The sequence below is a fragment of the Panthera tigris genome, chromosome D3, assembly GCF_018350195.1.
Source record: "Panthera tigris isolate Pti1 chromosome D3, P.tigris_Pti1_mat1.1, whole genome shotgun sequence".
Taxonomy (NCBI): Eukaryota; Metazoa; Chordata; class Mammalia; order Carnivora; family Felidae; genus Panthera; species Panthera tigris.
This window is the reverse complement of record NC_056671.1, coordinates 71,731,345-71,759,172: the sequence shown is the minus strand read 5'-3', so window position 1 is coordinate 71,759,172 and position 27,828 is coordinate 71,731,345. Positions and strand designations below refer to the sequence as shown.

Genomic DNA, 27,828 nt, shown 5'->3' with positions numbered 1-27,828 from the left:
CATATTTAGGAGGAAAATGGAAAAAACATAAACTAAAACATATAATAGGAAACATATTAGTGAGGAATAATTTCCTGAATATCCTATCTGTTCTTCTTCAGAACCTTCTTAATTATATTTTGGGCTGACTCTGCCCCTAAGAAGAGCAGGAAAGAGGCACCTTTGCTCACTTCTAAGAAATGCCCTTGACTCCTCTCTTTTTAGAACAGCTTATGTTCATTTGCTTTCTGTCCAGGTCCTGAAAAGCTTCAGAGTCAAGGAGTTCTTCTAGGCTTGTGTGAAATACAACACACATCATTAATGGCAGTTTCAGTCTCTCAGGTTGCTAGAAGTATCGGAGCAGTAACTTGCAGTTAGAATGTGGCCCTCGCACACAGCAGAGCTATGACTTATATGGGGCAGGGAACTATTCATCATAGTTTCATAGATGAAGAAACAGGACTGGACAATAGCCACATCTGGTATAGAAACCTGAGGTCTGTGACTCTTAAGTAATCTAGTGGTTTTCCCACTGTGGAAATGTTTTTCCCATCACAGTGGAAGCGTGGTGTGATACGAGTCTGTTTTGCATAATGATTAACAGCAGGACCTCAAAGGTGGACTGATGTGGATTTGAAACTTGGTTCAGCCATTTCCTGGACATGTGCCGAAGGTGATTTACTTAAGCTCTCAGACCTTAGTTTTCATCCTGTACAATGGGGGCAACAATAATACCTCATCTCATGTGAGGATTAGAGGAGATAGGTTTCTGTTAAATACAGGTCTAGTATCAATCATCCCTCAATGGACATAGTTTGTTAGTTTGCTGATAAGAGGAGAGCTGCTCAGTATCTGGACAGACTCATGAGGCCGAACGCAGTGGCAGGAAGGTCTGTCCCGTATGGGCTTCACGTGGGGGAGAGGAAAGACCATGGATGTGCATTCTGATTTGGCCAGCTATTAGCTATGTGGGCAGGCCACTTAGTCTTTCCTCAACTTCAGCTTGCTCATTTGTAAAATAAGGATAAGGATGCATACTTTATTGAGTTGTAGTCAAGAGAAGCATGAATTCGTGTGAAATACACAGCACGATGCCTGGTGTGCAGAAGGTGCTTGATAAAGGGCAGCTACTGCTCAATATCAGTCACAATTGTAGAAATGTTCTCCCAAGTCATTCCATGTCCTAATTGCTCAGAATGTTATGCACGCACACACACACACGATAGAAGAATTGAAGGGTGAGAAACTAACCTAAGACTTTGTTAAATACAATGGTTTTGGTGAAAGATATGGATCAGGAATGATTTCTAAGGAGATTTTTCTAAGTTATTGTGCACTAAAACAGAACAGTCATGATAGCACATAAAATCACAGCACAGCAAAAACATTTTGTATATCCTGAATCAATAATAATATTAACCATAATCTATTAGAACTTACTCTCCTCCTTTTAAAGACTTTCTTGCTAGCAATATTATTTTACTTAATTTAGCTAGAATATCTACAGATATAGAGTTCTATGTCTGCTCCTTAATAATCGTTTAAAAAAGAAAATTAGATGCTTTTCTACTTGCAAGAAATTGGAATTGCTGACTCTTATTTTACAGGTCTTACCTTTATCAATCCCTTTTAAATATGTCCCAATTATCTCCTTACAACCATTACCACAATATACTCTGAATTTGAAATGCAGTAGGAATACTTTACAGATTTGTGAACAGTGACTTCAGCCAAAATGTTGTCCCAAACTGGACATGGGATTCCTGGGACCCAGGTAACCAGACATACCATGACAGCATAGCATTGGATGGCCTCTTCCAAAAGATAAATTCCGTAAGTATCCTCCCATAAGCGGGCCTGAGCTCAGTTTCCAACTCCAGGTTGAAAGGTAATAAAACGTTTGAAGACTCATATTAGATAATTGTTATTTTTTTATTTGTCTCCCTCACCTGAGGGACAAATACCTGTGGTTGTACCTCCACTTAATGAGGTCAGTTACATTCTGAAAAGCTTAATAAAAAATCCCTAAGTGGACCATAAAATTGTTATTGTATTAGCTCTCTTATTACTCCCATAACCTCCAAAAATGGAGGGTTTTCAGTTGCTTGTATCATTCTGCAGTCTGATGCCAAGGTGCTCCTGATTAGACAACCCAATTCAAGATTTGGACAGTATAAGGAGTTAACTAATATAAACTTGCAGACATGTTGCATTATTTAATAGCAAAGCATGTTGTTCTACTAAACTAATATAAAAGGTTTCTGATGGAATTTGTTATTTTACATAATTTTCTTTCCAATTAAAGATGTTTTATGTTAAAAGCTACTTGCCCTAAATTCTCCTTTTCTGGGGATAAGTTTTATATCTATCTATCTATCTATCTATCTATCTATCTATCTATCTAATCTATCTATCTCCTAGAGACTTGAATTTCTCATATATTTCAATACAAATATTCATGCCTATGAAGACAGCCAACAGACAAGCAATAGTCAGATAACTGCTGCCAAGGTGAGTGTTTTTGATGGGCTCAATGGTGGGAATAAGATCCAATGGGACCTGGACCAAGGTGAGGCAAGTGAGGTAAGGCATGCAAATGTGACATACTGTCTTTTCCTAATATTTTGCTATTTTGTTTATCATAGATTTTTGCATTAACTTGATCCCTTAAAATATAGTATTATATTATTATTTATTTTGATTATTGAATTTTTTGGCTTCCCCTTAAATTTTATACCCGAGCAAGTGCCTCATTTTCCTGATCCTAATTTTGGCCCTGGGTTGGATTATTGGCTGCAATTCTTCACATGCCCAGATCAACATTTCTGCTATTTTAAGTTGAGCAAAAGGTATTTGGCACCCCTGGACTTTGGGCTCAGCCACGGGACTTGCTTTGGCCAACATGGATGTTAGCAGACAGGATGTAAGCAGAGGTTAAAATTGTAGGACAGGGCTTTCCTTCTTGCATTTCTGCCATCATCTTCAGACATCAACAGAGAATGTCTCATGTAGCTGCAACCCATGATAACTACACCCAAAATATGTGGAGCAAACTTGAACCCAACCTGCAATTTGAATCCACCAACCTATAGGCCTATGATTTTAAGGCATTATTACTATTGTTTTAAACCAGTGAGGTTTTCAGGTAGTTTGCTATATAGCATTACTGTAGCAACCCTGAGTAGTAGAGAGGGAGGGTAGGAAATATGCTTTACTACCTCTCATACTTCTTAATAACTAATAATCCATTTGATTTATTAACAAACATTCATTATGCAACTACAATGTGATAGGCACTGGAATTACAGAGATGGATTAAGATGCTGGTTCTTCAGAAGTTTATTGTCTACTAGGAGAAAGACTATGAACAGGTAAGTGCAATTACTTGCTAAAAATTCTGAGCCTGGCTGGCTCAGCTGGCTGATCATCTGACTCTTCGTTTCAGCTTGGGTCATGTTTCCAGGGTCATGGGATCAAGCCTTGCATCAGGATCTGTGCTGAGCATGGAGGTGCTTAAGATTCTCTCTCTTTCTCTCTCTGTCCCTTTCCCTAGCTCATGTTCTCTCTCTTTCAAATTAAAAAAAAAAATGCTAAAAGGCAAATATGCATTTGGTACAGTAGGCAAAGAGTTACATAAATTATCAAGCCTACTAAGAGAGAAAAGATTTAATGGAAGAGCTAATCATTACATGGAATTAAACCCAGATGCTCACCCAGCAGTACTACTACCGACCACATGTTACCTACAAAGACAGAAGTGCCTTAGATCTAGCTAATTGTTATTAGGGAAAAAAATGGAAGCTCAATGTATCCCTGTCTTCAAGCTATCAAGAGAAATCTAGATTATTCTAAAAAAATCTTATAATTCAAAAATAGCGGCCATTAATTCAAGCTGTTCCTACCTACTACACAGCTAAAGAAGTCCCCGGCTGTTCCTATACAGGCAAAGAAGCCCCTGAACCAAAGAAATAATCAGACCATAGGCTATATTTAAACCTTGGATGCCTAGTTTGAGGTGGACTGAGCAGGTGGGTATTAGGAGACTGCCAGCTTGGACACAGGCACAGCTTGGACACAGGAGGAGGGACGGGCAGGGCTGAGATTTTGCTTTCAGCTCAGCTCTCCAAGCCAATGCTCTTGGCATTCTGGCTGCAGCTAGGAGGAATAGGCACTATTTTTCTTTCCTCTTTCTTCCCTTTTTGTTTTTTGTTTGTTTGTTTGTTTTGTTTTTCAATTTGCTCAAAGTCACTGAAGGGCACAGGTTCTTCATCAATTTCTGTCTCTTAACAACAACAAAGTAATAATAGACATAATGAAAACATCTAAAGTTATAGAAAATGCATTATTAATTATCTGCAATTTGAAACATTATCTCTCTCTAATATGCCAGATAGCACGTCTCCCTTACCAACTATGCACATTTCAGTCTAGGAATAATAACAACTCATAATTTTTTTTAGGAAAGCAGATTATGTTCATATATTTTCACTCTAAAATCTGGGTAATAGAGGAAAAATATTTTAAAACTACAACAGAAGTACTGTTGTATAAAAATCATCTATCTTCAGTATTATTTGTATAAATCTTAGAAAGGTATTTTTTTTCTTGTCAAAATCTAAATTCCTATTTACAGATAATAGCATCAACAGCAGAAGGTGGTTTGGGGGTTAGGAGGATAAATGTCAAATTTAGCAGGATTGTGTAAGTCATCTTCATTTATAAATAATACATTACAATATGGTAACATGATATTTATCTAGCATTGCAGAGAAATTTTGTATTCTAGGAACACAAATGTTTTTGATAGCTGGAGGTTACAACTTCAAATGTCCCTAAGAAAAGTTGATGAGAAGCTATCTAAGATCTGTTACATAATTTATCTGCCTTCTTAAACAGACTAGACTAAAATAAACAGACAAGCAAAGTAAAACCTTGAATTCTTTAAGTTTATCCTCATGAATAGCATATTTTACTATATTGCAATGCTGCTTTCCATGTCTAGGGTAGGAGATGGGGCTGTTGAGCCATATATGAAATGGCCCATGTTCTAGTCTGCAAGCCAGTAATTCTCCAATATCAGAATCACCCATGGGAACACAGATTATTGTTTTCCTTCCTCTACAGTTTCTTTTTAAGTAGGTTTGGACTGGAGAACAAGATTTTGAATTTCTAACATACTCCCAGGTGATGTTGCTGTTGATGGCCCAGAAATCATATTTTAATTAGCACTGCTACAGGCCTTTTCTCCTTCCTTCCTTCCTAGCTGCCTGCCATTCATCCATCCATCCATCCATCCATCCATTCATCCATCTATTTTTTATAATGGTGTTCCTAACTCCCACTCCTTCACCTATGACTTATCAATGTTTTCCATGTGCTCTTACTTATAAAACTCTCACAGAAAAAAACAAGTCTTTGGCTCTCTCTCTCTCTCTCTCTCAAAATGAACATTAAAACATAAATAAAAATTAAAAAAATAAAACCCAGCCTTGATGTCAAACTTTGATATTCTCTAACCGTCACATCCTAGTCCTTTAAAAAAATTACCAATAACAATGTAGACAAAGTCCCCTGTTTTGCTGAATGCTAAGAAAATAAAAACAAATAAGAAACATTCATTTCTTTTCTCAAATAATTTAAATTTTAACTATAAATATATATGGGTCTTGTGTAAGTGACACAGAAAATGCTTTCACACATCAATTAAAAGATCATGATGATATAAACATAGATTACTAACGTTTTTATTAATTGTACCCTGAACTTTCAGCCACACTTCCCATGTATTTCACTACACATCAGTCATTGCCTTCACAGGTCACTTCTGTGTCTGCCACTGAACAATTAAAACACTTACATGGATATAGTTAAATATGCACAATTATTATAGCAGATAGGATTAAAAATCAAAGGCAAATGTCCAAAACAATTTTAGATACATAAAGTTTATGTGGCACCAAAATACCAGTATCAATCAGATCCAAAGGGGGAAAGAGGCAATAAAGGTGATGGCTTTCTAAATTCCCCCTCAGACATTCATATTTTGGAAGTCTAGATTAATATAACTATTTTTATCAATTTAGTCAATCGCCTGTAAAATGTGCAATGTTTCTACCTTCTGAATCACTACAAAAATTAAATCAAACCACAAATCTACACAGCAGAACATATAAGCAAAGAAAACACCAAAATGGCATTAAAATGAAAGTCAGAGGTATAAAATAAGACAGAGGAGATAATCATAACAGTAATAATTAAATGCTTACTCTGTGCCAGGAATTATACTGTTTTAAATCTACTATCTAATTCAGTATTCATACAATTTTGTAATATAGCTAGCAAACAATGCCAATATTCAAATTCAGATTGTATTTGTTTCAATTATCTCATGATGATAATTTAAATTGTGTGTAATATGAATAAATGAAACCCTCTTTGGAAAAAGCAAAATATTTCAAACTGGGTAGATATGAACAAACACAGGAGACACCCCCATGACATTAAAAGACACACCTAAAAAGCTCTATATACTAAAGAGAATAGTATTAAAACACATAAAATACATTAGAAATAAAATGGGTTATTAATGTAAATAATGTAGAATTAGAAAACTATTTAATTTCATGAGTGTAATAAACTTGAATACTAAAACCAAATTTAAAAAGAAAACAAAAAGTTCATATTCTAAATTCATTTTGCATATAAAGCAAAAATTCTACACACTGGTCAACTGAATTTCGCAGAATATTAGTATTTCCACGTCTACATAGTGGCAAATCCTACAGTCAGTAAATACAGTAAAAATCAGAAAAAACAACCCCAAAAAGTATAAACCTACACAGAGAATTAGAACAGTAAAATATTAATAGTAGTTATCTATGGATAATAAAGTTATGTTGGGATTTTTGTGTACTATTCTGTATTTTCAAATATACCTGTAATTAATATGTACCTGTGTCTTTCATAATGACCAGATTTTATTTTAAAAGAAAGCAAGTATAAATGCATTCATGTGTATGTATATATGCGTGCATGAGTGTATTTGCATATATACATACACATATACACATATGCTAAAGAATATTTTAAAAGTATAATACTGTAGCAGTCATCTATTCCTGGACTTTGTGTCATGAGGTTGGATAATGCCTTTTTTAAACATCAAGGAGATATCCTAAATAATCTAGGAGTTTCCTTCTTATAAATCACTTTGAATCTCATCTTCCATAAATATTAATTTGTGTTTGTTATTATCTTTCCAGTTTGTGAACTCTTTTGTGGGGAACAACACCAATAAATTTACCACCAGGGTATATAATTTTTATTTCTTTATACCTAAATCCTATACTTCCTTTTTTTTCTTTTTTGTCCTAAAATTACCTTCAAGCTTCAAGAGAGTTCTCCTAGGCATAGTATTCTTGAATTTGTCGAATACGTCCACGTTCCACTTAGTAATATCCTTCATGGATATGAATTTGATTGTGTCCCTTTTCACCCATAATTTTTCTGAACAGAAAATTTCCCATCCAGTCTTACTATTTCATTCCTTTGATCATTGCCATTAACCTTTCAGGCTTTTCTAACTGTTTTATGGCCTTAATGGGATACACTGAATCAAACTATGAATTCTACTCCAAGTACAAAAATATTATTAGTCCTGTTCAAAGACTTAACAAAATTATATAGTACTGTTTTTTTTTTTCAATTTTATCATGGTTATCTATGGCATTTGGTTGAACTTTTGAACTGCTACTCTATACTGGACTGTTTTCAAGAAATAGTTGACATAGATTCAGTTATTGTTTTTTCTAGACACAATAGAGAGAGTAATCCATTTTATCAACATCGCTTGGATTATACTTCCCCAAATATATTACCTTTTACCACTATTATTTTGCCTATTCACACAGCATTACAAAATGATCTGGCAGGGCCCATCCCTGCAAGCTGTTCACCAGTTTTGAACAGCTTCATAATCATCTGCAAACTTACAGATCTGTCTCAGTACAGTCATACAGCCCACCTTTCTCCTCAGGCCCACATTCTTCCAGTCTATATAACTGGAGCCATTTTTACTTGACTGTTGGTTTAGTTCAACCTCATGTGCTGATACTAGTCCTGTATACCAGTGGGGAATTTCAAGAACTTGAACAAATGCTATAGGTGAGAAGATCATGTTTACCTGGATGCTTTCTAATCCCAGTTGTACTTCCCATCCTGTTCCCTACCTTGACTGTTCCTCCTTATGGCCAAGCCCCTCCATTATATTCCACTTATAATAATAGGTCTCTGTATGCAGCCTGCTCACCCTACTTTTGTTTGGTCTGGTTTTTAAATAGGATGTCTTGCCTTACTCTTGTTAATATCCTGCTTCCTTTGCTAACTGCCAGGTCAGTCTTCCTTCTCCAAAAACAGTGCTTAAGAATCACCTGGAAGGCTTATCAAGCTACAGCTTCCAGGCTGCAACCCTAGCAGTTCTGATTCAGTAGACCATGGCAAGGCCAAATCTGCATTTCTAACATGCTTACAGATGATGCCAATAACTGCTGGCCTGGAGATTACACTTGGAGAATCACACAACTTCCATGATTTCCATCTGTTTTTTGTCTGCCAGGAGCATCCCTCGATGATCTATCCCATTAGATAGCTCATTTGGATTGTCCTGAGGGGCTTTCCTATGTCAAAGGGCGCTGTTCCTTCCTCTGACCATGTATTAGGAAGGTAAACAATACCAATTCTATATTTCTGCTTCCTGAAATGACGATGCCAGTGAGGATGATGGCAACGACAATGGCAATGAAAATGAGCCTGCATTTCCTCATCTTTAAGGTGGAGATAAAAATAGTAGCTCCTTTATAGATTTCTGAAACTGTTAAATGAGAAAGCACAGCACTTTGCATGGTGCTTGGCATGTAATAGGTCCCCCATAAATGTGCGTTATGAGGCCATCGACGTAGATGATGATGGCAACATGTCATTAACTCAAGAGATTGACCGATTGATTAGTTTGGGGGAACATAACAGTGAACAAAACAGGTAAGGATTCTGCTCTGGTGGAGACAGAAACAGTGAATGAGCACACAGATAACAGATTACAATAAGTACTACAAAGAAAAGAGAAAAAGAAACAGAATAACTTGGAGAGGTTGATTTTGTCAGAATGCACAAGGGCAAACCCCATAAGAAGATAGCATTTGCAATACGATCTAAGTGAGGAGTGGCTATGTGAAGAGCTAAAAGAAGAGAACTGCAGACATGAGTAACTACCTAAGCAAATGTTTTGAGACAGGAAATTGTTCGGTTTGTTCAATGAAAAGGCCAGAGGCCACATTGGTGGAACCTAATAAACAGAGGTAGAATGTGCTGAAGTCAGAAGAGAAATAAACACAAGCTAAATCCCACAGAGGTTGGTAGGATGTGGTAGGGAGTTTTTAGTTTAGTCTAAGAAAAACAGAAAGACTCTGAAGGTTTTAATTTCTAAGAAGGGCACCCTATGTTCTGATTACATGTTAACAAGATCATCCGGGTAAGAATGGGTTGCAGTAAGGCAAAACTGCAAGAGAGATGGTTAGGAGGTTCTAGGTCTGGTCCAGGTAACAGGTAAGAGGGGTTGGACTTAGAGTGAGGGAGGTCAGCATGGACAGAAGTTGGTAAGTTTTCTGGAGGTTGAACTGCTATGAATTTAATGCAAGGTATAAGGAAAACAGGGCTCAAAGCTAATGAATGGGTTTGATATATCACAACACTAAGACTATATTCAGTAAATCAAAATCTCTCTACTTATTTTGACAGTTTAAAAAAATTTTTTTAATTACATTTCTTTATTTTTGAGAGGTAGAGAAGGACAGAGCATGAATGGGGTAGGGGCAGAGAGAGAGGGAGACACAGAATCCAAAGCAGGCTCCAGGCTCTGAGCTGTCAGCACAGAGCCTGACGTGGGGCTCAAACTCACAAACTGTGAGATCATGACCTGAGCCGAAGTCGGATGCTTAACCGACTGAGCCACCCAGGCGCCCCTGACAGTTTTAATTTGTATTGTATATGTAAATGATAAATATTCATTCTTATCTGAAGCCAATCTAATTATGAATACTTATTTTCTGCATGATTTTCCTAATAACTTACGTTGTTGACATTTTTTCATAGTCTTTGGTAAAAGGTAAATAATGGTAGCACACTTCTTAAGCTTTCTCCAGAAACCTTGTAATATTTTTAGCTCAACTTATCTTTTTAAATAATAATAGCTAATATTTATTTAATGCTTCATATGTACCAGACCCTGGTTCATGCCCAAATCATTAGACTTTGCAGCCCACCCAAACCAACAAAACTTACTCCTCTTCTCTTGCTGATATCTCTCAAAGTCCCACTTCTACAACTTCCATTCCGTGCTCCTATGTGTTATGATAAATTGTCCTGCTTTAAGTTCTACTATTCTCAGAGTCAACTCTAGTGCGCCTCTTTAACAGTTTCTTTCTCCTTGAGCTTCTCTGAAATGTCAGGAGATGGTAAGAACTGTCAAACTTACAATGTAAGATCTTAATGAGACTTACTGGTCTGAGTTTGAGTAATCATGGAGATTGCATGTTAACATACAGACACCTGTTAATAACAGTAACAATGACAATGCCACTTACCAAGGGTCTGCTATGTTCCAGACACTGTCCCGGAGCTGCATAGAACATGTATCATTTTTGCTTAGTCTAATTTCTAACAACTCTTCAGGCTAGATGCCACTGACCCATTGCACAGACAATGCTTAGAGGTGGAGTTATGTGTTCATAACCACTCCCCCAGTGGTATCCTCAAGCCTAGACTGGAGCAGGTTGGAGGAGCAGAAAGGGGAACAAGATGGTAGAAGGAAGAGGTGTGTATAAAAGGAAAGATGATGGGAATGCAAGCTGGTGCAGCCATCTGGAAAACAGTATGAAGGTTCCTCAAAAAACTAAAGATAGAACTACCCTATGACCCAGCAATTGAACTAGTAGGCATTTATCCAAGGGATACAGGTGTGCTGTTTCGAAGGCACACATGCACCCCCATGTTTATAGCAGCGCTATCAACAATAGCCAAAGTATGGAAAGAGCCCACATGTCGATTGATGGATGAATGGATAAAGAAGATGTGGTATGTGTGTGTGTGTGTGTATATATATATATATATGTGTGTGTGTGTGTGTGTGTGTGTGTGTATGTATATATATGTGTATATGTATATATGTGTGTTTATATGTATATGTATATATATGTGTATATGTATATATGTGTGTGTTTGTATGTATATGTATATATGTGTGTATATATGTATATGTATATATGTGTGTGTATATATATAGATATATATATATACATACATACACACACACACAATGGAGTATCACTTGGCAATCAAAAAGAATGAAATCTTGCCATTTGCAACTATGTGGATAGAACTGGAGGGTATTATGCTAAGTGCAATTAATCAGAGAAAGACAAAAATCATATGACTTCACTCATATGAGGACTTTAAGAGACAAAACAGACGAACATAAGGGAAGGGAAGCAAAATAATATAAAAACGGGAAGGGGGACAAAAACATAAGAGGCTCTTAAATATGGAGAACAAACAGAGGGTTGATGGAGGGGTTGTGGGAGGGGGGATGGGATAAATGGGTAAGGGGCATTAAGGAATCTACTCCTGAAATCATGGTTGCACTATATGCTAACTAATTTGGGTGTAAATTTAAAAAAATAAAAAATAAAACACGTTAAAAAAAAAGGAAAGATGAGAGTCATAATCACACAAATACCCCTGCTTTTAGGGCAGGTGCTATAAATTGTCTATACAATGTTCATCCAAAAAGAAGAAAAATGCAGTTTGCAGTGGAAGTGAAAAATGAGAACTAATTTGTTCCTTTGTTTACATGGAAGAGAGTAAAGAGGTGATGAGGAGAAAAACTCGCTCACCGATATCTTCTTCTGAGGCCAGAATTTCATTTATTATTTTATTATTGTCTTAAAAATCAAACAAGGAAAATGTCCCTGCTGACACTTTTCCTTCCTACATATATCTACATAATGACCCTGTGTCGTCTTAGTTCCCTAGATATTTTGCAAGCTAAATTATCATTCCAAAGGAGAAACAGTATTATGTGCACAATCCCCACATCTATCTGGCTAACCACCCTTTAAGAATCAATCTCTCTCTCTCTCTCTCTCTCTCTTTCACACACACACACACACACACACACACACCACAATCCCCCAGCTCATTTAAAATTTCTTTTGTTTTCATGCACTGTAAATTGGTGATAAAGTGTTATTACTGAGCATTTGGCAGTTGGATTCACTAACTACTTTTTGAATGTCAGTAAGAACATACCAAGGGAAAATTGAATTATATAATGTAATCACTTGGGCTAATTATTTTCTTTGCTGGTCCTTTAAAGAAGCAGTGGATGCAAACTCACTAATATCACATTTATTTTTCTTAGCAGGAGAGAAGCATTGGCTGTGATTAAAGTGGCATCATCATGTTGCTTTTTACAGAATGTGTAATGGGTCTGAACTGCAAGAATAAAAAATCAGGTACACCCATTAATCATGGTAAAAATCCTCTTATAATAGGGTAGGCAGTCTCCATAAAAATGTATACAGTAAGTGGCCACTACCTATAGGCCAAAGTGGAATAGCTTTTCTGCTGATAGCAGGACATTCTTCACCTGAAGCTCTCTTTCAGTCTCCAAATACACGGGGAAAAAAACCAACTTTCAACCTTACACTCCTTCCTAATTGCACATAGTATTTCTCAAAAATTAGCCTGTTAGAGATTCTGACAAGTCCTGAAGTATATACCTATTTAATTCAACTCTGTTTGAGCCAACACTTTCCAAACTCAGGTAATCACAGATGATTTTTTTTGTTTCATCTTATTTTGCTTATTTTTTTCGTTTTTATTAGGAATACCTAACAATAATACACATACGGCTCTGGGAATGTTGGTGAACAGGACTTTTTAGCCTTCATCTGTATTAGATGCCTCACTTAACTGTATCGTTGCTGCAACTTTAACTTTGTCCATTTTATTCATTCTGAACTTGTACCCAAAATGTGTTTCACAGGGATTAAATACTGACATATTGCTATTGCTGTTTAGAAAAGCAAAATTTTTATTACTATTGCATAGCAACAGCTTTTCTGAACAACAAGAATATAGATAAAATGAGAAAGAACACCTGCAGTCTGAGCATTGTGTACAAAGATTTTCTTTTTTGGTCACAAGAAGAACTAAATGAATGAGAATTGTTTGTTTGCTTTTTTTTCCCCCACATACTGAAGTTCGACATTCAGGATGAAAATCCAGATTCAATTCTAGAAGAAACAAAATGTACATTTCTTACATATTCTTAAATGTTTAATTCATGCCAACTAATATGTAAGGCATTGGGGACATGACAATGGCTAAGATACAACCCTTCTCCCTTGAGAAACTGCCTAACCAGTGTGTTGTATGGTAACAGTGGAATTAACAGGAAAATATGGAAGCACAGGGAAGGGAGAAGGGTCGCTGCATGGGTGCACATGATCCAAAGATCAAAAAGCATTGTGCATACGTGATACAGCATCAGTTTAAAAGAACAACAAAACACACACACACACAAAATTAGTCTTTCTGAACTCAAATGTTTTCACCCAGATAGCTGGTGACTTCATGTTGCCCTCAGCACTTTCTCTGTGTGGCATTCCATTTAGCCTGTTCCTATGATAGTGGTATACCTCACCCCACACACATATGCACAGAAAGAAGCCATTTTAACTCAATAATAAAAAGACAAACAACCCAATCTAAAATGGGCAAAGGTGGGGGCAACTGGGTGGCTCAGCCGGCTAAGCCTCCGACTCTTGGTTTCAGCTCAGGTCATGATTTCATGGTTCATGGCATGGAGCCCCAGGTTGGGCTCTGCACTGATAGTGCAGCGGCTGCTTGGAATTCTCTTCCTCTCTCTCTCTCTCTGCCCCTCCCCCAGGTGTGCGTGCACTCTCCCTCTCTCTCATAAATAAACTTAAAAAAATAAAATGGACAAAGGATCTGAAAAGGCATTTCTTTAAGAAAGATATATAAATGGCCAATAAATCCATGAAAAGATACTCAACATCAGGGGAATGCAAATCATACCCACAATGAGATACCACTTGACACTCATGACGCCAGCTAGAATTAAAAAAAAAAAAAAGAAAGAAAAGTTAGCTAATAACAAGTATTGATGAGGATGTAGAGAAATAGAAATGTTCATGCATTGCTAGTGGGAATGCAAAATGGTATAGTCTCTTTGGAAAACATCAGCAGTTCCTCAAATGATTAAGCATGGAGTTACCATATGACACAGTGGTTCCACTCCTAGGTATATACTCAAGAGAACTGAAACCATCGGTCCACACAAAAACTTTCTGTTTATACAGAATTATTAACAATAGGCAAAAGTGGACATGATCCTAATGCCCATCAACTAATGAGTAAATAAAACATGGTATATCTACACAATGGAATATCATTTGGCCATAAGAAGGAATGAACTACTCATACACACTATAACAAAGTTGACCCTTGAAAATGTTTTACTGAGTTAAAGAAACAAGTCACTAAACGCAATATATTCTATGATTCCATTATTGTAAAATTTCCAAAATAGAGAAATCTACAGAGATGGAAAGTAGACTTATGGTTGCTTAAGGGTGTTGGTAAGGTAGAGGGAAAAGAGAGAACAGGAGGATGGGGGATGACAGAGTACCGTGTTTCTTTCTGAGGTGATGAAGGTGTTCTAAAATTCACTGTGGTCAGACAGGGTTGTAAACATCTATAATTATGTTGAAACCATTAAATTGTAGACTTTAAATGTGAAGTTGTCTAGTATGCGAGTTACAATGAATGGTATCTCTATAAAGCTGTTTTAAAGCATTAGGCAAGAAACTTATCACACTTTACATATTTGTTGAACAAGTGGATAAATAAGTCAACAAATGTATAGATAGAACTCCAAATGTTTTACTTTAATAGAGTCTACCATTTAAAGACATGTTTTCAAGTTGGTGCATTTTGCCTTTAGGCACACTCACTGCCACCAAGTGGTAGTAGAAGTTGAAAGTACAGAAAGAAATGTCTTTTGCTCTCCAGCCTTTCAAAATTGGCAGGCACAACTGATGCTAACTCTTGCTAACTTTAGTGAAAGCACTCCTGTCTTAATGCAGTTTGAGTCCTATCAGAGTCCAACCCTTTCTGGAATAATCTGTACATGTGGTACCTCAGGACAACTTTGGCATGGAATGCCCTTTGGGCAGCTTTTTGCCACTATTAGCAGCCCTCCCTCTAAATCACAGATGGTCAATTCACCTTGCTTAGACTGTTAGGGCTAATTAAAATCATAGCCTTAGACTGCCTTTTTAATGCTCTGAATTACTACATCACCTTAGCCTTTCTCCTGGAGCCTCTACTAACTTCCTCCTTTTTCTAAGAAAGAAAAAAAATTAGATTCATAGCCATCTCAAGGATAAATGCAAAAAACTGTTCAAATTGTTTTTCCAGTGAAAGAGGGAAGGAAGTAGAGATCACATAGTAGGTCTTTAAACAAATATCGGCATGATGAAAAATAAATCCTGTCACAAATGCAACCAGTATTTCCACAGATGGTAGAACTGCAATTTAAATACCGAATCACTTTACACTAACAGCCTGGACATACCATGTTTCTTCTAATACATTCAACAGGATCTCCTAAACACTATTTTGGATAGAATTTTTGCACACTCATAATAGCTATGATTTCAGGTTAACAAAAGTAACTATAATAAGAAATCAACATAGTATAGGAAGAAACAGCAAATAGATTATTTTGATTTTTTTTAATTTAATTCTTCCTTATGTTATGCATTTTTATCATGTACATTTGGGATCATATCCCTACATGAAAAAGAAAAAAAAGCCTCTTAACTAATTTCATTAGGATCCATTTGGCAATTACCCTATGAAAGATAATCAATAGAAACTTACCTAAGACATTGCTTTTATGACTATAACCATTAAATGCATATGGGTGAGGGGGTCACTGCTCATAAAGGCCAATTATAGATAGACATGAAATTTAAGCACTGCTACTTGGGAAGAAGCAGTGATGTTCTAAATTCAGAAGAACTCCATTCAAAGAGTTATACACTATAATAGAGGGGTAAATATTATCTTTATTAATATATTCTATAACTACTTTCTGTTTATAGCTAAGAACATAAGCCCAAAACCCAACATTGGTGATCCAACAGCAAGTTTAGAAAGGCAGCAACTGAACACGTGACTGGAGGTGGATGTCCCAGTTACTCTCCAAACAAAGGAATGGGTCAGTTCTCTCTTTGACCAATTGTACGTGCTCATAAAGTAGCAACACATCACGTTTGTTTCAGTAAAAAATGATAAAACTAAAGCATAAGCAAAAAAATAAAAGGACACAGCTTCATATCCATTTTTAATTACGATATTTCCTTCCATTACCAGACATATCTGAGAGTTGATGGAGTGTGAACATCTGCATGCTTGCTGTAGCAAATTGAATTTATAGAGCATATCTAAGAATTGAGTTAAAAAAGAGAAAACAGAGTTTCTTCATAGTTAGTGATGTATTTGTTATTAAAATTGGGACATATCATTCGAAATTATAGGATCTAAAATGTTAGTAATACCTTATGTTTATAAATTACTAAATAAAAAGATGATGGTACTAAAGAAAAAATAAGCCAGGGGATATTTAGGTCTTTGAACTACACATAACCTAGTATATAAACAGAGAAATAGCTTTTGATTCATTGCTCTTTTTTCACACTCTTGGAAATTTAAGATCCTTGGTATTAACAGTATATAAGTGTTGGTAATATACTTCTTTGTTGTAGTTTATGCTTCTACAAAACTAATCAAGAATCTTTTTAGCAGTATAATGCACAGTACGACTACTCTTTCTGTGGTTATATTCACCCGCTGTGGCTGCTATAACAAAATATCACCACAGACTGGGTGGCTTAGACAACATAAACTTATTTTTTCACAGTTCTGAAGTCTAGGAGTTTAAGATCAAGGTGGCAGCAGGGTTGATTTCTGGTGAGACATCACTCCTTGGCTTGGAGATGGTACCCACTCTGTGTCCCCACATGCCCCATTTTCTGTGTGTTTGCACTGGGAGAGAGAGAGAGAGAGAGAGAGAGAGCGAGCTCTGATGCCTCATGTTCTTATAAAGGTGTCATTCCTATTGGATTAGGGCTCCATTCTTAGGACTCCATTTAACCTTAATTACCTGCTTAATAAAAGGTCTATCTCCAAATACAGTCACATTGGTGATTAAGGCTTCAACCTATGGATTTGGGGGGAAAGAATTCAGTCTATAGCAATGTCCTATAAAAGCACATGAGTCGCCATAAAGAGCTTAAAAAATATTTTCATAGAAAGTTATATAACTTATATACAACGCATATATAATTATATTCCTTATGTTTATGTTTAAAGCTCAGATGGGTCAGAGAACAAGGTTTTGAGTGGCCAAGATGAACAAGACACAGTGTCTGTTTATTCTCACAATATAGCTGGGAAGAAAGCATGGATAGTAGGCTGTAGGGACACAGAGGAAGCTAAAAAAGATAAAATGCTTTACAGATTTGGATACCGTCCTTGTGCCACAAGGAAACTCCAGGATTCATGAGAATTATATAGGGACCCGTTGTTGCTTTGTACATTTTTGTAGGTGAGGAAAAATTGGTATGGAGGGTTGCATAAGATGTTTTAATATTTGTGGCATTGCGTTTTTGTTTTGTTTTGTTTTTGTTTAATTTTTGCAACTATGATTTAGGATTCTGCTGAGGGCTGGAAGAACATCTTATTTTTCTTTTATTTCCCACAGCTCCCCAAACCATGCCTCCTATTCCAGAATCCTTCTCTCTCAAATTTCATACTTAAGCAATCATTAAGCCCTACAAGGAAATAATTATCATCCTTTATAAATGAAGGAATTGAGGATTAGGGAATTAAATAATGGCCAATATGAAATAACCAATAAGGCACAACCCAAAAATCAATTTGTGTCTTTCCACTGCCCTCAAGATAAAAACCTAACCACAGGAGCAAACCATTCACTATCTATACCACTTTCCCCTTCCACTATCAGACTCCCTTTGGACCCACAATTTTCAGTCATATTAGATGACTTCCTCTTCCCCATCCCTGGTTTATCTCCATACCTTTGCTGGCTTACTTCCTCTGCTCAGAATCTCTCCCCTCATCCTTCCTCCCAACCCCCAACTCCCTTCCTTCATTGTTGTTGAACTGTTTTTTGAGGTCCCTTACCTCCCTCTTTTCCAACTTTTCTTTGGTTTTTCTGGTAATTGCCTACTTCTTGTCTGTTTACCTAACTAGTCTTTGAGGCCAGGACTGGTGTCATATGCATGTTTCTATGCCCAAAGAGTGCCTGACAGAGCACGAAAGATGCACTCAACTGTCAGTGGCCATGTCACTATGGATGCCGTGGTTTAGTTGTATATCTGGGCCTATTAGTCATGCTTGATTAGGTCATTATACACCTAGCCATTGTTTTTATTATTCTTAAGCATTTTCAGAAGAAAGCGAGCTACTGTTGGCATTTTCCTGTCCCACCATGTTACAAAATGATAGTTTTTAAGAAGGGTTTTTAACTTCTACTGGAAATATTAATCTGCTGTCTTCTTAACTCACTTTTAAGATGACTTTTCTAAACCTTTCTGAGTAGATTGGTCTATTATCTATTTGCAGAATCAGTACATTATGTAATGGTTGAGATAATCATATGCATTTGAAAGAATATGGGAAGGGATTTTGAAGAAAAATTTTCTTAGAAATAGGAAATATATATGTATTATATATGTATATTGCATGTCTATATATGCATATACACATGTATATGTATGTACAAGGTAAATGTATGTATATGTACTATATACATTAAAATATAATTTAATATGTTTAATCCAGTGCCATTGAGCTTAAAGGAATTATCTGTGTGACATTCTTCTCGCGTGCACATGGAACATTCTCCACATGGGTCACAAATCAGCCCTCAACAAGTACAAAAAGATGAAGATCATACCTTGCATATTTTCAGACCACAACACTATGAAACCCAAAGTCAACCACAGGAAGAAAATTGGAAAGACCATAAATACTTGGAGACTAAAGAATGAATGGGTTAACCAAGAAATTAAAGACAAAATTAAAAAGTCAACGGAAGCCAATGAAAATGAAAATATGACAGGCCCAAATCTCTGGGATGCAGCAAAGGCAGTCATAAGAGGGAAGTATACAGCAATCCAGGCCTTCATAAAGAAGGAAGAAAGGTCTCAAATACACCACCTAACTTTACACCTAAAAGAGCTGGAAGAAGAATAGCAAAAAAGCCCAAAACCAGCAGAGGAAGGGAAATAATGATTAGAGCAGAAATCAATGATATCAAAATTAAAACAAAACAAAACAAAAAACAGTAGAATAGATCAATGAAACCAGGAGCTGATTCTTTAAATGAATTAACAAAACTAATAAGCCCCTAGCCAGATTAATCAAAAAGGAAAAGAAAAGGACCCAAATAAATAAAATCATGAAGGAAAGAGGAGAGATCACAACCAACACCACTGAAATACAAACAGTAATCAGAGAATATTATGAGCAATTATATGTCAACAAATTTGGCAATCTGAAAGAAATGGACAAATTCCTAGAAACATATAAACTACCAAAACAGAAACAGGAAGAAATAGAAAATTTAAACAGATCCATAACTAGTAAATAAATTGAATCAGCAATCAAAAATCTTCTAACAAACAAGAGTCCAGACCCTGATGGCTTTCCAAGGGAAGTCTACCAAACTTTTAAAGAAGAGTTAATACCTATTCTTTTGAAGCTGTTCCAAAAAATAGAAATGGAAGGAAAACTGCCAAACTCATTCTACCATGCCAGCATTTCCTTGATTCCAAAACCAAAGACCCCAATAAAAAAGAGAACTACAGACCAATTTCCCTGATGAACACAAATGCAAAAATTCTCAACAAGATACTCACAAACTGGATCCAACAATACATTAAAAGAATCATTCACCACAATCAAGTGGGATTTATTCCTGGGATGTAAGGCTGGTTCAATATCCACAAATCAATAAATGTGAACATCACATTAATAAAAGAAAGGATAAGAACCACATGATCCTATCAATAGATGCAGAGAAAGCATTTGACAAAACGCAGCCTCATTTCTTAAAAACAAAAAAAAAAAACACCAAAACTGTCAAGAAAATAGGGATAGAAGGATCATACCTCAAGATCATAACGACCATATATTAAAGACCCACAGCTAATATACTCAATGGGGAAAAAAGGTGCAATATTACTCAGTGATCAAAAGAATGAAATCTTGCCATTTGCAACAATGTGGATAGAACTAGAGTATATTATGCTAAGTGCAATAAGTCAGTCAAATAAGACAAATATCTTATGATTTCACTCATATGTGGAACTTAAGAAACAAAACATAAACATAAGGGAAAGGAAGCAAAAATAATATAAAAGCAGAGAGGAAGACAAACCATAAGAGACTCTGAATACAGGCAACAAACTGAGGGTTGGGGTAGAGGGATGGAGTAAATGGGCAAGGGGCATTAAGGAGGACACTTGTTGGGATGAGCACTGGGTTTTGTAACCAATAAATCACTAAATTTTATTCCTGAAATCATTATTACACTATATGTTAATTAACTTGGATTTAAATTTTAAAAAAAATACAAAAAAATGAAGGAAAAAAAAAGAAAAAAGAAAATAAATGGTATAAAGCAAAAAATTGTGAAGCTCAGGGGCCCCTGGGTGGCTCAGTTAGTTACACATATGACTTTGGCTCAGGTCATAATCTCACAGTTTGTGAGTTTGAGCCCCACGTCGGGCTGTGCTGACAGCTCAGAGCCTGGAGCCTGCTTCAGATTCTGTCTCCCTCTCTCTGCTCCTCCCCCACTCACACTCTGTCTCTCTGTCTTTCAAAAATGAATAAACGTTAAAAATATTTTTTTAATTCTAAAGGTCATAAACATTGTTTATTTCATTTCAGTAGCCCATAATTTCTTACCAATGACTATTATTTAATGTCTGATCAATATAAATATACAAAACATTATGACTTACGTAATTTAGGGAATAAAAATGTGAATGCCTTTATAATGATACTGTAGAATAACTTTTTGTTCATCAGCTTTTTGACTATAGGATACTAATAAATTTATTATCATCATGGCATTTAAAAAAAAGTACAGGGGTGTCTGGGTGACTCAGTCAGTTGAGCATCCGACTTCAGCTCAGGTCATGGTCTCACGGTTCGTGGGTTCGAGCCCCATGTCTGGGGATTTGTGCTGACAACTCAGAGCCTGGAGCTACTTCAGATTTTGTATCTCCTCCTCTCTATGTCCCTCCCCTGCTCACAGTCTGTCTGTCTGTCTCTCTCTCAAAAATAAATAAACATTTAAAAAAATTTTTAAAAAAGAACATATCTGTGTGAGCTTAGCATGCTGTATGTCAGTAGAGAACCATTCTGAACACATTCCTAGAGGATGAACCCATAGGTTTCTGTCTCCAAAGCAAAAGTCTTAGGCAGGCAAAACACCTGCCCCAAAGGATTTCTTTTCAGAGGTGTTTTCTTGGGAGAAGTATAAAGTCAAGCACCACATGGAGTGATATGTATTACTTACAGTGGCAGGGAAGAGGATATGAGAACTCTTAGATCTGGTTACAGGTTATCAATTATGTGCAAAGGACTGACCTAACAGACTTTTTTGTGTTCTACAAAGCCAGATTATGCTAATTCTAACCAACATTTCTCTAGAAAGTTGATAAGGCAAATAATTGAGAAAACCTGTACACAAAGGTCAACTTTTAATAGTGTATATTGTTTATATTGCTGTATACAGCTTTAAAAAGAATTCTAGAATCCTTTTGAGAAAGCTCAAGACTGTTTTCATTTTGTCACCAATGTTAGATCCCATGGCTTCTCCTCAAGAGTGAATTTTCTACCCATCTCCTTCTGCATGTATATGGACAATGCACAGGGTTTGTCCAAGGCCAGACACTTCATTGGTTAAAGATCCCATATCTTTTTAAAGTATGCATTTCTGCATTGATTCAGACATTGAATCAGTCTAGACATAAGGTAAAGCTTAGAAAATAAATCAGGCAAATCTCCTGAATGTTTATTAAAGGTGATTATAATTCTTGAGCCAGAAAGCTAGTTATCTGGGAAATAATAATGGAAAGAATACCATTCTTTAGTTCTTTTCTGAAAAACAAAGTTTAAAAAAATAATCATAGCACTAGTGCTTTAAACAGAATATAACACTGTTCAGAATTCCTCCCTCTGCAATCTCCTTTTTAAGACTTTGCCTGCCACCACTTACTCAGGTTCTGTCTTTTATGAGAGCAAAGACTATCAACTCTTCATATCTTCACAGATTCCATGTAAACATACAAAATTGAGGGAAAAAAAAAACATACTCAAAAGGCAGGCAATTCACTGGGGGCAATTAGGGCAATTAATTGCATGAATTTGTAATTACACTACAAACCTAATGAAGCCAGACCTCAAACCTTTTGTAGGTTTCCCAGAACCTAGTGCAGTCCATGTACTCAAAATGCATCCACCAATGCTAATTGATGAATATTCTAATAGATCATAAGCATTAACATAAATGGTTATTATTAGGAATTTATTTATTTATTTATCTGTTTGTTTATTTATTTATTTAATTTATTCATATGCACTTTAAATAAGTTGTCCTTAATCCTGTCTAATACAGATTTCCCCAAGAGGTTTAACTATTATGGAACTCTTTAAAAAATGTTTATTTTTTATTTTTGAGAGAGAGAGAGAGATATGGAGAGTGCACAAGCCAGGGAGGGGCAGAGAGAGAGAGAGAGGGAAACAGAGAATCCAAAGCAGGTTCTATGCTTTCAGTGCAGAGCCTGATGCAGGGCTCAAACCCCCAAACTGTGAGATCATGACCTGAGCTGAAGTCCAAGACTTAACTGACTGAGCCACCCAGGCCCCCCTATTATGGAACTTTTAATATCCACTTTATAGTGTAAATTCTTTAAATATATTTAATGTTTATTAACTCTGAAACTCTTGAGGAAGACCACAGAGTTTCTCTTGTTGTGTACAAAATGATATCATACTTAAATAGTCTTAGTTCAAGCAGGTTCACATTCAAAGCCAGTCTAAGTGCAAAAAAGAACCATGATTTGAAAGGCAAAACAAAAGCCTGATAAAATGCATTATTAAAGCTTATAAGCACAAGCTTGGATTTCTTGCGGGATTTTATCTTGTGAATAATTTACATTATGGTTAAATTCTTAAAACTGATGAAAACTATTTGGATAACACTGATAATGAAGTTCATTTCTTTTCATCTTTTACTTAAAAAAGGAAAGTAATAAATTACATTTTCTATATAAACTTAGTCCTGCAGGATGAGCTTAACTTTGTATCAGAATAGTCAATGACTATATCAAAGGTTTTATTATATCAACATTTATTTTTAGCCTGGGTAGATGAGTTAAATAGAATTATGATTATCTCCTGAATTAAGGCATGCCTTCTATAATAGTTATAGATCATACTAGGTCTGTGGGAGATCTTTAAAATTTATACCCTGGGGCATCTGGATGGCTCATTGGTTAAGCATCTGACTCTTGATTTTATCTCAGGTCATAATCTCATGGTTCATGAGATCAAGCCCCATGTTGTGCTCTGACAGTGTGGATGCTTGGGATTCTCTCTCTCCCCCTCTCTCTGCCCTTTCCCCATTCACGTTCTCTCTCTTTCAGAATAAATAAACATTTAAAATGAATGCCCATTACCAAGAAAATTAAAAAAAAAATTCCCAAGACATAAACACAACTGCATTTTTTAAATTAATAATGCTTCTAATTTATAGATTCAACACGTAATCTATAATGAGATTTTTGGAACTAGAGTGATTTATTTAGAATAAAAATTTGAGTCTAATAGCAACAAAGCCAGCATCCATAAAGAAAACTATGTGATACCCTATACAAAATGTAAAATAAAAACAAAAAAAACAGAAACAACAAAATATATACACAAAGAGACTACACAGCACAGTTACTCTTCTTCCTATATAAAGAGTTCCTGCAAATAAACAAAATAAAGATGAATATTTTAATAAATATATGAAGGTCAAAAAGATTGATAGGTAACTCACAAAATGCAAAATGCAAATGTCCAGTAAAACTATAAAAAGAAACAAATTTAATACGGATGCAAATTAGAACAAAGAGACTCCATTTTATAAAGTTGTTAGGCAAATATTGGGGCATGGAGAGAAATGTATTCTTTCAGAGACAGGCAATTCTTGCACTGCTGGTGTGGGTATGAACATTTTTTGTGATAATTTTCCTTAGGATATAAGCAAATAACTGACAAAGATACAGAAGAATGATCATCAAAGTGTTTTTGGTGTTGGTTTGTGTGTGTGTGTGTGTGTGTGTGTGTGTGTGTGTATGTGTGTCTGTGTGTCTACGGGTGTTTAAATAGAACATGGAAACAAGATAATGCTCAACAATATAGAACTGGAGAACATACACATATACATAGGAACACACAAAAGAAGAAGCTATGAATGTCAGTGTGTGTGTATATATGTATGACCCTACATATATTCTTTGGCTAATTTCTCACAAATCCTAATTTATATGCATTTGGCTTAGATATCAATATGAAGCATCATGTGTCTAAATACTGTGTATTAATTTGATATAAAATCTGATCTCATATATTTGCAATTATAAATTTACCTATAATCATTATAAATTCTATGACTGCATTTGCCTTATGATCAGCAGTATATGTTACAATATAATTTCTATATAGCCATCATGTGTTGCTATACTTTGATGTTACAAATGTAAAAGTTCTTTGTTTCACCAAAAAACTTCCACATGAAATGACTACATTAAATTGCTACCATTTTAAAGACAAGCTGATATTTCAGTTAGAATAATGCTATCTCTAAAACCAAAGAATTAAAGTCCTTTGCTTATTCTTAGTTTAATATTTACAGTTTGATCAAAGAACAAACAACTCCATTGTCTCACTCTCACATACATCATTACCCTATCTGAAGATGAAAGCACTTTCTGAATAAACTTTAAAGCCAAAAAGTAAAATGGATAGAATAATATTATGATGCAGGTTAGCAGATGCACTAGGCATACCATATCTTTTCATTTCTACTGAATAACTTTTAAAAAGTCTGTGATTTTTCCTAGGCTTTTTACAAGGTAAAAAGATTTATTCCAGAGGCAAAAATCCAAAGACTGGTAAACAATTTTTGCTGTTGTTGTTACAGGAAAAAGCATTGGAATTCCAATGGTAAAGCACTTTCTCCAAATTACATGATTCAAATGAAACTGACTAAAAACAATCTGGGGTAGATGATAAAAGAGGTGTTTGAGTACGTACCCTATATAACAATTATTAATTTGCAATGGTATGACGTAACCCTACCTTTCTGAATAATATGTAACATCCATGCCTCTTAAATTTCTTTAAAGATTCTTTCTATGCAAATTTTCCTTAGATGCATTTGATTTTAATGGTTCACTTTCAACATCACATCTACAGTATTTCCATATTAACAAAACAATCTTACCAAGACATTTGAATTTAATGTCAGGGACCCTGTCATCTCAAGTGATATCTGACTTTTCCACTCCAGTGCATATTGTTTATACAATTTCTCTCATTCATCCCTTCATTTACTTTCTCCAGATAAAATATTTGGGAATCTCCCCTTTTATATTTAACTCCTTTGCTGCTTAAGACATTTGTTTATTAATAATTTTCCATAGGTTTCAGTTGTATCATTGGAATAATTGGACTAAAGAGTGATGCATCTGGATTTTAGTCAATGAGCAAGTATTCAAACACTGCATTTAATCCCTATGCAATTAATCAAAGTAGAGAAAGGACATGTGTGAAACACTGGGACTTCATAATTTCATACTAATAAGCACAAGAGGTAATTCAGGAATAAGCATTTAAAGTGTCACAGTGATGCATTTTGAAAAGGGCAGTGTAAATGAATCTTGAGCCATTGACTTACCCAAGACCGTGAGCTCTGCAGAGGCACTAATATTCTCATTTTTATATGTAACAACACAGGTGTAAGTTCCACTATCATCATCTGTCACATTGGAGATAAGCAGATTGCTTCCACCCAGTAAAGAATACTTTTTGGACCTGAAAGACATAGGCATATAAAATTAGAGAGCAGATTAATGTAGGGATATATAGGTGTATACCAGGCAATGTACTCAGAGGTTTAAATAAACTCCACAAAAGATCAAATTATCAAATTAGAAAGAGAGTCTATTTTATGAGGCTTTGATAACATCACATTTATTGATCAAAAATTGATTCAAGGTAAACCAATCCCACTGGAAGGCAGTGATCAAAAAATTAAACAGATTAAACTTGGAACCAAGCTTAATACTGAAAAGAAATTTACAGATAATCTGGCCCAATTCTCTTACTTTGGATTTGAGGACCACAAGTACCAGAAAAGTGATTCCCCACAGTGGAAGGCAATGTGTTGTGTCCTGACATCCAATTCAGTAATCTTTGTACAAAGCCACATTTCATTGTGTACCAGGAATATCTGGCTACATTCAGAGAACACATTTGACATACTAAAGCTACAAACAGATTTCTCACATGCTTTCATATTCTCAGAAGTATAGTGACACCACACCATACGGTGTTGTTATAATATAGGTGGGAGGTGAAAGTTATGGTCTATGAACCTCTCTCATCATAGAAAACAGAAGTGTTAAAAAGGAGTACACCATACCTCCAAATCAATAAAATTAATTTCTTAAGTGAAATCCATTTAATCAAAACGTTTCAGACTAAGCGCTCCATTCTATTAAGAGTTTACTTTCTAACTACGCTTTAATATGAACGTCTACTAATTCAAGGCCAGCCATGTTCTCCTTTTGTTTTATTTTAAATATTTGTTACATCTGGAATATGAAAGATATAACTGGACCTGAAAAAAATTTCACAGACCCTATAATGACATGCTATATATTTCAAATCAGAAAATTTTAATTTCTTAATAAATATTTCACTATACCACTTCCTTAGGATGAGATTCTCCAAGGTATCTTTGCTGAATATTTTTTGGACAGTGTTATTTTAACAGCAACACTGGCTTTCTGAACTTCTTTTCTGAATTGATCTCATGGATTTTGACTCTGTCCTCCATCTCTTTATCCCAGTGGGTAAAAATCTTCCGTATATTGTATAATGTCAAGGAATGTGGGAGGAAATCAATTATCATTAAAAACCCTAGTATTTCTAGGTACCTTTAGCAAATGAGAAAGATAAACAGTGACATATACTTCACAGAAGTCTTCAATGTGTAATACCTGAGTTGGACGACTTCCTCTCCTCGTAACCAGGTAAAACTCGGGGGAGGATAGCCAGAAACACAACACTCCAGGATGGCATCTTTTCCTTCAATGGCTACTACATTGGATGGTCTTTGCAAAAAATACAGCTGCCTATGTAGTCCTGGATCTGTGGAAAGAAAACACAGGATCACATCTTTTTATGAAAAGCACTGTAAAGATAAATGATGTAGCTTGAACCAATTTTTTCCTAATAAACACTCTGATAGGGAGGAAGAAAAGAAAACAATGAAAAGATGTGAATGAAACTGATAAACTAGAATCTTAAAAGGCTTTTCCATCCCCAGTTTCT

The 27,828-nt window shown here is 35.6% G+C and overlaps 1 protein-coding gene across 1 annotated transcript in view; it reads right to left on the bottom strand.

The window, feature by feature from the left end:
- DCC (DCC netrin 1 receptor) overlaps nucleotides 1-27,828 on the bottom strand; it is a 631,926-nt gene that overhangs the window by 561,449 nt on the left and 42,649 nt on the right. Inside the window, exons 5-6 of the mRNA XM_042961575.1 lie at nucleotides 27,495-27,645; nucleotides 26,168-26,304 (exon numbers count right to left, since the gene is read on the bottom strand). Coding sequence (XP_042817509.1) covers nucleotides 26,168-26,304; nucleotides 27,495-27,645 — 288 coding nt within the window. The remainder of the gene's footprint in view (nucleotides 1-26,167; nucleotides 26,305-27,494; nucleotides 27,646-27,828) is intronic.